Below are 12,107 nucleotides of genomic sequence, written 5' to 3' on the forward strand. Positions count from 1 at the left end.
TCCTGCCAATCTGATCTGCACACACAGCAGGCAGGGCATTGTCAGCACGATCATCACACCAACAAAAACATCTGCATTTTCCATTCCTCTCCTTCGACAATAGGCTCAGCGCGAAGCCTTTGTTACAAAGAAGACAAGTCAATGCAACAAGTTTAAAAGATCACACAGCCACAACCACTAAAAAGACTGGGCACAGCCTCAATGAGAATAGTTCCTAAACAGCTCCCTTTTCCAACAGAAAGTTTAGACATAAGTTTTCTGGGGCAGATGGAAAAATCATGATGAAAGCACATATTGCCTGCCCTGGTGCACCCTCCTTTCTTCCTAACAGAGATAATTGGTGTGTGTGTGTGTGTGTGTGTGTGTGTTTGACTATGGCCAACATGTACAGTTTCGTCTATAAACAACTAATCGAAAACAACTCCCAGCATGCAAACACTTTCTGCTGTGTCACAGTTGTGATAAGTTGTTAAGTTGTTAAGATTTAGCGAAAATAGCAGGAAAGGCTGTAAAATCCATTTTTAATAAATGGAATCGAGAGATCTGAGGGCTTGGAAAACATTTCACCGGCAGATGCATATTCAAACAGCTTCTGCGTACACAGCCTTAACTGATTTCACTGCTTTGTGTTTTCAGTTCAATCTGCTCAAACCTTTCTATCCTCAGAGCTCCCTCCATTTCCCCTCATTCTCTCTCCTTCCCTCTTTCTCTCTGTCCCTCTCTGTTCTCTCTCCCCTGACAGATGATCACAGGCAGACTGACAGACGGCAGAGTGGACAGTGTTTGTTTTGGGCGGGTTACTGATCTGACGTGCTGAGGAGCAGGAGCCTGAAAGTAGGGTGAGAGACACAGACTCTGTTTGATGTGTAAAAGAAACGGGCCTCATTGCCTTCCCTCATCCGTGTTTGAGGTACACAGAGAAACCGCTGATTCAGCAGAAGCCAGCACGTCCCTCAGTCTCTTCATGAGCACTGTGTCTGCCTGCCTGCCTGCCTGCCAGCTGGACACACAGTGTGAACTACTTTTAACTGAAGGCTGATAGTTGAGGTGATCCTCTGGGTCCTTACTCTCAATCTCCAGGCGGTTCAGGACGTCCGCAGCCACGCCGTCTGCCTCCAGCTCACAGGTGCTCTGCTTCTCTACGTCCTCCAGGACCAGAGAACTACAAAACGGGGAAGAAAGATGAACAAACAATGTGCATGCCCAATCAACAGGGGGAAATCACACATATAAAAAAAAGAAAAACACATGATGTAGCAAGACAACAAATAACAATAAAAAGAGAGAGAAGGGAGGACCACCTCCATGTGTGACTGGAGCATTTGGGAGGAGTCACTCACCATGGTAAGGCCTCCTCCTCCCAGCGTACAAAGGTGCCCCCCAGGGTGCTGTCACTCAGCTTGGAGGTGCAGGGGCTCTTCAAGGGGCTGGTGCTGCGCCTACTGCTGGGCTGCGGTCTTTCTGGGGCTGAGGGACAGCTCTCTGCCACCCACACACACACACACACACACACACACACAATCTTCAAAAACACATTTTCTAATAGTAATGGACAAAAACAATGTCAACAAACAGTGCAAGACAAGACTACAAAGCACACCGGCTAAGGTGAAACCTTATGTTGATCTATATAATAATAATAATAATAATAACTTTTATTTGTATAGCGCTTTTCCTGCAAACGTTGCAACTCAAAGTGCTCCAATCATTATATAAATTATAATTTAATTATTTAGTCATTTAAAGACAATATTAAAAAGATGGGTTTTTACTAGTCTTGACTTTAACATATTTGCTGAGGTTGCATCCCTAATGTAAACTGGCAGTGCATTCCACAATTTGGGTGCATAAAATGAGAATGCATATAATAGAACAACATGTTTTCAAATCATTTCGATACCTAATCCTAGATTAAAAAACATACTTTGAAGTGAGAGCTAAAACAGATTAATGTAAACCAGGTGTACATCTCATTAGGCCGTTGTTTTCAGCACTTTTGTACTATGTAGGGCACTGCAAACCCCTTTCTATTTATTGCGTCAATCCAGAGGTGGATTTTACAAGTTCACCCTTTGTCTGGGGGGGAATCTAGCGTGAACGTATTTAAGAACCTGTTCATCTCAAGATGGGATTTCCTGTCGATTCATTAACCCTTCCAAGCGTGGTTGGGGGTCACGCTGGGCTGGTCTCTACTGGCCTGGGAACAGCGGAGATACCCGTCCCATCGAGACACACAGCTGCAGATTAGGGCTTAGCCGTGATCAAAAGGAACTGGCTATCTGCCGCTTCATTCATAGCCGTCAGGCAGGACGGCTTCACAAGACTGTGAAGGCCAAGTCCACCCAAGATCTGAGGAGGGAAACGCCTGGTCTACCACTCCCAGTGAGGGGTCTGAGGTCTGGGCTAGTGTACAGCAGGGGAGGCTGGTGGAGGTAGGTAATTGGAGGAGGGCTCATTGTAATGCATGATATGGCATGAGTGTACCGGCTCACTCTCTCTAATGAAAGGAGTTGATGTGAGACAGACCCTAAAAAGAAGCAGATTGAGAAATGTTCACTGGAAGGTATCAAATGTCCAGCTTGGCTTGGAGTTTTGTCTCGCAGGCAGACAGGGTAAAACTATGCATTGTTCAGGAGAGTTCAAAAGTCCACGAGCCTCATTTATCAATGCTGCATATACACACAAATCTGTGAGTAAACCATGTGTACGGTCGTTTCAAAGCAAAAACTTAAGATTTATCAAGATTAATGGTTGTGCATAAATGTACACACACTCTCTAACCATGGGGACACACAATGCCAAGTGGTGGAATGAGGTAATTGCTTGTCAGACGCAAAGAAGGAGCAAGTGAAGTAACAAGACCTGTTATTCTCTAACATAGGAACTGTTGAGGAGAAATTCATTTGATAGTATTTCATGAATTCGCTACATTAGTGTGTAGGCACTTTGATACCATACCTCTTTAATGCATTTTTGTGTGATATTAAAACTTTAATATCAAGATTATTATAATGGCCCTTGTGATTGTGGAGATATTCGATATTCATTGTGGGCATGTCATTTCGAGCAAAAAACCTGAAAAATAGGCCTGCAGGTTAAGAGGTCAGCTTTACAAGAGTCAAAAGAAAACATTGATGTGGAAATGTTTCATCCACATCTCATAAATGGAATTAAAACCATCTAATGGAGTGCCATTAATGGAACAACGCACATTTTTATTTAATAGTGAATTTACTGTACAGCATGTCATAGATTTATTATGACATATTTTTCAAAGCCATTGTTAGATGGTGCACATGTTTGCTTTATAGAAAGGCACTTTCAAATGACACCATTGAAAAAAACAGTAAGGAGAGAAATCAGAAGAGACAGGGTGGGATTCATTTTTCTTAAAGGGACACTATTCACTATTTATGGCCAATCGGGGGCATTTCCAAATGCAAATAGCTACGACTGTGCACAAGCATGGACATTTGGTATTCATCAACCTTGATTTATCATCGAACCCATACCTGATAAATCAAACTATTCTTGTGCGTACGGACATAAAACATTCTGTGCGCGAGAAGGATTTTAGACTCATTGAGAATGACAAATGTGGACCCAGGTGGGTAGGCCAAAATAGTTTCGGTTTCAAAGCTCTGGTGCTTATTTATCTATGAATGGTCAGAGGGGTTTGTTTCATCAGGCTTCTACACCAACAGAAGAAGGCTGCGACGCCGCAGGAAGGCCCCTCGGGCATCTAGACAGACGGTCAGGGGTGTGAGGAGGATCCCTTCTCTCTGTTTATCTTTTCCATATCATAACTTATTTTATGGAATGCTCAACAGGCGTTCCGGAATACTTTTTTCAGTAGAATGTGTAGCAGCTGAGCTGCTTTCCTGCCTCACCCCATCTCTCGCTCTAACTCTCTTCTCTTCAGTCGTATGCTTTTGGGTGAGTGTTTGTGATCTTGGCCTTACTCTTCTTCTCTTCCTACCGAACAGCAGTCCTACTCATAGGGAAAATTCTTCACCGTACTATCTATCAGGCCCAAGGATGCATGAGGTGTGTGCTTGTGTGTGTGTGTGTGTGTGTGCGCGCCTGTGCGTGCATGCGAAACAGAGAAAGAAAGGCATCATGAAGGCCGTTGTAAGAACTAATACATAATTATGCCACAAAGCATGGCAGCGCCCTTGCCCTCCCACAGATCCCCACACAGCCAGAGCACTGCAGGCCTCTGGGGGAGGACGCCCATGGCCTAGCCTACACTGTCCATCAGAGCACAAAACAACACAACATTTGGTCTAACGAGACGGGACATGCCGCCCCCCCCCCCCCTACCCCGCTTCCATCAGCACACAACCTTATGTACTACACTACTGCCAACCAAATTGGTCAAAGAGGTTAGGAAAAAGAAACAAAGAAAGAGACGGAGGCTTGTGTGTTCATGTGGCTTTTGGCAGGGTTCCTAACAAACCAGCTCAAAAATCCCTGTCTCTTACCGTCCTTCTGTCGTCTCCGGCGGAACTTGACGGCGCCCAGGCTGATGAGGTTCATGCCGTACAGGTTGTAGTCGATGAAGAGCTGCAGCAGGTAGGGGATGTGCGCCTCGTGGGGCTGGTAGCTCTTATTCATCACGGCTCCTCCCTGTAACAGCTCACAAACCCTGGACCGGACAGAACAACAAAAAATCGCATAAACACAACACAGCGTTTTTTCTTCTTCTTCTACCTCACTTCTTGAACCTGAATGACAGACCTTTTCAAGTCTTATATTGATGTTGAAGCCTACAGTGACAGTTCCCCTTTAAAGGTCAGGGCAGAGAGAGAGAGAGAGAGAGAGAGAGAAAGAGGGAGAGAGAAAGAGGGAGAGGGAGAGAGAGAGAGCTGATTGATTGATTAGTAATGAGGGGCTGTAGACGTCATCTCCAGCAGTCAGACAGACGGACAATGAGTCTGTCAGCCAGTGTGTGTCCTCTCTCAGTATCAGTGCAGCAGCAGCAGCAGAGGCAGCAGCACAGCTCCACTCACACGGCTTGACTCTGACTGATGGCTTCAGCTACTAAATAGCAGGCGCTGTGCACAGCTTTACATTCTTACCACCTCCTCCACCACACAGAGACACAGACAAACGCAGGCGCGTGCACACCTCTCTGTAGTGTTCTGTAGCAGAACGGTGGGTGTTGTGGGTCATGCGCACACCACGGGCAGTCAGATAAACACTACGCGCACGGGCACGCACACACAGACACACACAGACACACACACACGACACAGACGACACAGACACATGACACACAGACACACACACACACACAGACACACACACAGACACACACACACACACAGACACAGACACACACACACACACACACCCACACACACCTCTGTAGTACACCAGAGTGCAGTCGTGCGTAGTGATCAATATCGGAACAGTGGGTGTCAGAGCCATGCTCACGCCACGGCCAGTCAGATAAACACTTGACACAACAGCGATAAAAGATGAACGCAGGTACATGCTGCAGCTCAAACCACAGCCCACAGGCCAGGGAAACTGTCCGATCGACGTACCTTTTTACCATCTGAGGGTTGTAGAGAAAGATCTTCATGAACTGCTTCTCTTTCACGTGGTATCCATAAAAAGGCCTGCGGACAGATGACCAGATGACAGTCAAAACTTTTGGGAAACCGTCAAAACAACCTAAACTATGCTGTCTTACATTTACGTTTTTGACAATTAGCAGACGCCTTATTCCAAAGTGACTTCTAATCAATACATTTGACTAGGTAAATGAATCAACTATCCCCTAGTCATAGCAGGAAAAAGTAATCTATGCTCAGGCCTGGAGCCATTGGCAGTCGTCGTGCTAGAAGGAGGACACTTTTTTTTTTGGGGGGGGGGGGGGAAGAATGATTGGGAATAATAATTTTTCTGAACTTTTGTCAACAAAAAGAAGCATGTCTAAATAGAGAAGACTTACATGCCAGAGACCAGTGCCACTTTAAAGACATGGTGCGTGTTGGACGAAGGGTTTCCCATGGACACGTTGAGGGCTCTGTCGATGCTGAAGGCCACCTGGCGCAGGTAGCGCTCCGCCTGCTGCCCCTGGCCGTCGTAGGGCACGTAGATGTAGGGGAAGACCCCATGGAGGTGGAGACACGTCTTCTGGCCTGAGACGCAGAGGGGAAGAGGAAAGCACAGCTCTGATGAAGAGGGAATTCTTTTGGACATGGGTTGTTTGTGTTGATTGATACAAGTGCGGAACTGGCAAAAGACTCGGAGTGGAAAAACAAAACAAGAAGACTCTACTGAAGAATACTACTGTAATAAAAAAAGTAGCAGCCAGACATATTAATTTATCAAAAAGCAAATCTACTGTTCTGTATGCCCACTTTGAAGGACAGTTTACAGGCTTCAGACGCAGTCAGTGACATGACTGCTTTTACTAAACCTATTAAAACCACAGACTGCACACAATTGAGATGAATGGTCTCTTTGCGGACGAGAGGAAGGAGTCTAGTAAAACAGCTCTTTACACACTTTCCGACCACGCGAAGACAAATGCTGGGGGCCCGTAGAGACAGACTGATGAATACAACAAAGGCCTGTAAAGACGTGATTCATGAGCGCACACACCGCCCCGGTGGAAGGCAGCCCCATTAGCTAAATAACTAAATGAGCAGAGAGGAGGGAGACTGTCAGAGAGGAGGGAGGGAGACTGTCAGAGAGAAGGGAGGGGAGACTGTCAGAGAGGAGGAAGACTGTCACGAGAGGAGGGAGACTGTCAGAGAGGAGTGAGACTGTCAGAGAGGAGGGAGACTGTCAGAGAGGAGGGAGACTGTCAGAGAGAAGGGAGGAAGACTGTCAGAGAGGAGGGAGGAAGACTGTCAGAGAGAAGGGAGGGAGACTGTCAGAGGAGTGAGACTGTCAGAGAGGAGGGAGGGAGACTGTCAGAGAGGAGGGAGGGAGACTGTCAGAGAGAAGGGAGGAAGACTGTCAGAGAGCAGGGAGGGGGACTGTCAGAGAGGAGGGAGGGAGACTGTCAGAGAGAAGGGATGGAGACTGTCAGAGAGGAGGGAGGGAGACTGTCAGAGAGGAGGGATGGAGACTGTCAGAGAGGAGGGAGGGAGACTGTCAGAGAGGAGGGAGGGAGACTGTCAGAGAGGAGGGAGGGAGACTGTCAGAGAGGAGGGATGGAGACTGTCAGAGAGAAGGGAGACTGTCAGAGAGGAGGGAGACTGTCAGAGAGGAGGGAGACTGTCAGAGAGGAGGGAGACTGTCAGAGAGAAGGGAGACCGTCAGAGAGGAGGGAGACTGTCAGAGAGGAGGGAGACTGTCAGAGAGAAGGGAGACCGTCAGAGAGGAGGGAGACTGTCAGAGAGGAGGGAGACTGTCAGAGAGAAGGGATGGAGACTGTCAGAGAGGATGGAGACTGTCAGAAAGGAGGGAGACTGTCAGAGAGGAGGGAGACTGTCAGAGAGTGGGACTAGACTGATGGTGAGGTGAGGTCATCATTGTTGTGTCTCTGACATCATCAGTACCAAAACACAGGGAGCCAAGACAAACCATTTGGTTCATGGCCGGGCCATTTCAGTCCCAAGACAAGGCTGTATTAGGCCTACCACCAGTCCTGATATCAGATTGCCATGAACCAGACTACTATGATATCTACTGACTAAATCAAATCAAATCAAATCAAATCAAATCAAATATTAGAAGACACTTTAATCCAAAGCGATTTGCAGCACAGGGAGGGCATCCGTTTTTTTGTATAGATGGTCCCAGCGGTATTAATTACATTTATGTTTTGGGCATTTAGCAGACGCCTTTATCCAAAGTGACTTACAACAAACACATTTGACTAAGTAAGTGAATCATCTACACACCAGTCATAGCAGGAAAAAGTCATCTATGCTCGGCCCAGGGGCCATTGGCAGTCGTAGTGCTAGAATAGTAGAGAAACGGTATGGGGGGGGGGGGGCGGGTAGAGGGAATCAATACTAAAACCTTAGGGTTGCTAGAGCCACACAGAAGTACAGACAAGGGATCATTCCGACATCAAGATGACAGACAGTGGGACAGAAGGAGGCAGTATTGAGTTTCACCACAGCATCCAGAGAGAGAGAGAGAGAGCCTCTCCCAGCCACCCGCCCCATCTGTCTGAACATGCCCAGAGACTGCCAGGCTCCCCACCATCATCATTATTGCTGTTTGCTGGTGGATGTGTGTGTGTGTGTGTGTGTGTGTGTGTGGGGGGGGGGGGGGGTATATTGTTAATGGAGGTTTTTGGGGCGCTGGCACTGTCGTCCCCCAGTCCATGCCTGCCTGCTGCGCAGTGTCACACTGTCGTCCCTTGGGCTACAAACGCTGCATCTGGACTGGAGGAGGAGGAGGAGTGGGCTTCAACAGAGCAAAACGCAAACAACATCTCTACATTTGCAACCAGGCAGGCGGGCAGGGCGGGCGGGAAGGGAGTGAGACACAGGAAGCTGTGTGGAGTGTACACACTGGGGGTCTGACATCCCGCCCCAAGCACCGCACAACGAGGGCCCTCCTGAGGAGAGCGAGGGCAAACAGTGTGCCACCCCATAGAGCACTCCAGATAAACCCCCCCCCAATGGATATCTATGGCAAACATCTACAGCATCTCAACACATGGGCTAGGCCAGGGGTCGGCAACCCGCGGCTCCGGAGCCGCATGCGGCTCTTTTGCCCATCTTCAGTGGCTCCCTGTGGCTTTGACCACAAATGGAAATTATTATTATTATTATTTATTTTTTACGTTGCCGCGGTGTCTCTCCTTGAACTACAACTCCCTGCTTACGCTGTAATGTTGTACGAGGGCCAATAGGATTCGGATATGTTGGCACATGACTAGTATTTTGACTGGACCCAACATGAGACTGGATGTGACAGGTTTTTTTCAAGAGTAGACCTATATCCACAGGGATTGACGAAGTACTGCGGCAGGCAAAGCAAGAAACTATCCACATTGTCTACAACTTTGTGGCTAGATTTATAGACGGACATAGGCGACGCACATCGATGAACGGGAGCTTCCCGGTGAGCGCTATTTGCCTACTTTTAAATGCAAAAAGCGGCTTGTCTTTAGCTCAAACCGTTTCCGAATTATGAACTTCTAAAGAAGGTATGATATTTGGGAGCGCCGGCGTTCCTGTGGGTCTGAGAGGGTTTAACTTAAAATAGTGAAAAGAGGACGAGGGAGGCTAGTGTTCATTTGGTACTGTAGTCTCTACAGTCTGTAGATTTGTCTATTTTTTGGCTGACGATCTCTTGGTTTGCTCACTTCCTCCGGATGAAATTACAAACTTATCCATATTTTTTTCTCAGGCTAGTATAGCCAGATAAAAGTATCAACCCACTTGTTAAAAGGCACCAGAATACACGAAATTGCATCTACTCTGTTAAAAAAATGTTTGGGGGGAACCCCCCAGACCCCCTTTACGCTATCCTAGTGTTTCCCTTTTGTAAAGCACAATACGTTTGCATTCGGTTGTATGCATATGTGCTAAGGCTTATGTATTTGTAGCCTACTATTTTGATAGTAGGCTAATATATAGACACTTACAGCATGTGTTGCCTTCATTATAAGGCTTAAAAATTTTTGCGGCTCCAGACAGATTAGTTTTTTTGTTTTTTGGTCCAATATGGCTCTTTCAACATTTAAGGTTGCCGACCACTGGGCTAGGCAATAGGCATGAAGGCGTCCAACGAAACTCCACCAGACAGCCTTCGGTCAAGCCGATGAACACCGATCTACGTTCTCTGAGTCAGTCTGGCAGCGAGCCAGTCAGAGGTGGTCAAAACGTGTGTGTGTGTGTCTGTGGGGGGGTAGACGGGGGGGGGGGGGGGGGGGGTAGACGACAAAAGAGCAGTGAGGTACAGTTCTCTGTGAGTGTGTACGTAAAGAGAGGAGAGGTGAGATGACTACCATTTTTTATTACCCAGAGCCACACAACAAGGCACACAAAGGACGCCACCCTGGCAAAGAGCTCTCAGGGATGCGTGCGCCGCCGCCCGCCGCGCTAACGCAGACACACAGCCAACGCCGTTTGTGAGCTGCTGCAGTTGCTAGGTAACGGGCCAGGCCGAGCACAAGACCCTGACAGACAGCAGGGAGATATAAACAAGTGATTCTTCCCACCCAGCTGGCCGAGCCTGAACGAGGGAGGAAGAGAGGAGAGAGAGAGAGAGGGAGAAGTTGTGACTGAGGTGGACTAGTTGCTGCGCCCTTCCTCCCTCCCTCTCTCTCTTTAAGCTGCTCTTCCTGCCCGAGTCATCCCAAACTACTCAGCTGCCTGACTGGGGATTCAATTATTTGTGAATGGGGCTGGGAGGGGCTGGGAGGCTGCTGCAGGGCCCTATCAAGAGGAAGGAGCACACAGAACACAGGGGAACGGGGAGAATATCCACTCTGCCCCCCTTCTTTCTCCACCCAGCCTCTATCCCTCCCTCCCTTCTTTATTCCTTCCTTCCCCAAATCCTTAGAGATCTGCAGCAGCATGACTGGGAATGACTCAGTATTGTACCTGTACAGTCGGTGTTGCTGCTGTTGCTACTGTACTCATCTGCTGCCGAGCCTCAGACACAGACGGACAGACGAAGAGACAGACAGAGAGACAGACATAGAGACAGACAGACAGACAGGTGGATCATTCTAGCCAGACAGGAGCATCTCTGAGTCACTGTCTCTGGCTGTGCTGCAGCAGCAGTAGCAGCAGCATCAGCAGCAATGGTGGCGGAAGGCCTACCGTCAGTAGGGAAATCAGGCCCTCTCTGACTTGTGTGTGGCTGGCCAGCTCAGCCTCAGACAGACCCTCCATCTCGGTGAATACCCATTCATGCCCCGGACTGGACCTGATTGATTGCAGGAAGCCCTGGGTCACACAGTGCACGATGTGTGTAGCGGTACACTACAGAACTCCTCTGTACAATTGGGCCCTGAGGCACAGGCGCACACACAGTGGAATGTAGTGGGGGGGGCGGGCGGGCGGGTGTCGGGAGGGTGGGAGTCACATCCCCTCTACTACTGCCTAGGGGCTCGTTGTACTGCATGGAACGGAATGAGGAATGGTATCAAACGGATCGTCTGTTCCGTCTTTCCCCCCCCCCCGATTTGATCCCGATACCGATACCGATACCGATACCTGACCGCGCAGTACTTGCCGATACCGAGTACCGATCCGATACCACCGCGTTTGAAAAAACAAAACAAAAAAACATGTTTTTTGAGCCGCATACTCACCTCGATGTAAAATTATTGCTAACACTTAGTCTGGCACTGCTCAAAACCTGAAGATGTTCCAGTTAAGCAGCATACTCTCAATTGCTTCTGCAATTGCTTCACCAGTGTGGGACTAGGGGTGGGACGATTAGAAAATGTCATGTCACGATTATCGTGGGCAAAATAATCGCGATCCACGATATTATCGCGAGAATTAAAAAAAAAAAAAAAAAAATGCCAATAAAACACACTGTAATCACTTTAACTTAGATTTTGTTGTATTTTTATTGAATCATGTTAATAACATTAACATCATTTTTAAAAACATCTTGACAAAAATAAAAATCTTTAATAAAATCTTAAATAAGGTAATGATAAATTATAAGGTATCACTGCATAAATAAAGGAAAAAAATACTTGAACACTGACACTTTTCTGTCATCAAACTGAGTGCTAGCCTTGTGGCTTAGAGACTTGAAAGCTTCAAGATAGGTTAAAGTGCAAAAATGTCAACATGTTCACTTTTTCTGCCTTTAGCTGTGCTCGGAGAGGTGTGAGTATGTGCCCACTGGCACTAAACACTCTCTCTCTCTGAAGGAACACTAGTTGCAGGTATGCATAGAAGCCTGCGTGCAACCCTGGAAAGGTGAGGCAATGGACACGGGGCCGATGCAGCCATGGTGAGAAGGCTAGCATACGTTAGTGACTGACTGACAAGGCTGACTTGACAGTCACGTTACCCATGCAGGCTGAACAATCGCGCGAGACAAATTTCTGTGAGGATATTCGCGCGCGGCTCATGTGAGAAATCTCAATTATATTACTATTTATTTATAACATACGATTATTACATCCTCCCTCTCGCCAGTTTGGGGCAACA

At 47.6% G+C, this 12,107-nt stretch overlaps 1 protein-coding gene across 1 annotated transcript in view; it reads right to left on the reverse strand.

The window, feature by feature from the left end:
- The window catches only part of rev3l (REV3 like, DNA directed polymerase zeta catalytic subunit), a gene marked incomplete at its 5' end in the record, with an annotated part of 63,997 nt that overhangs the window by 21,200 nt on the left and 30,690 nt on the right, over nucleotides 1–12,107 (reverse strand). Inside the window, 6 exons of the mRNA XM_080525333.1 lie at nucleotides 1–15; nucleotides 1,068–1,162; nucleotides 1,341–1,461; nucleotides 4,485–4,648; nucleotides 5,553–5,627; nucleotides 5,963–6,152. The exon at nucleotides 1–15 is cut by the window's left edge and continues 90 nt beyond it. Of these exons, the coding sequence (XP_080381459.1) occupies nucleotides 1–15; nucleotides 1,068–1,162; nucleotides 1,341–1,461; nucleotides 4,485–4,648; nucleotides 5,553–5,627; nucleotides 5,963–6,152 (660 nt within the window). The remainder of the gene's footprint in view (nucleotides 16–1,067; nucleotides 1,163–1,340; nucleotides 1,462–4,484; nucleotides 4,649–5,552; nucleotides 5,628–5,962; nucleotides 6,153–12,107) is intronic.

Source organism: Nansenia antarctica (genome assembly GCF_963989245.1).
Source record: "Nansenia antarctica genome assembly, chromosome: 3".
Taxonomy (NCBI): domain Eukaryota; kingdom Metazoa; phylum Chordata; class Actinopteri; order Argentiniformes; family Microstomatidae; genus Nansenia; species Nansenia antarctica.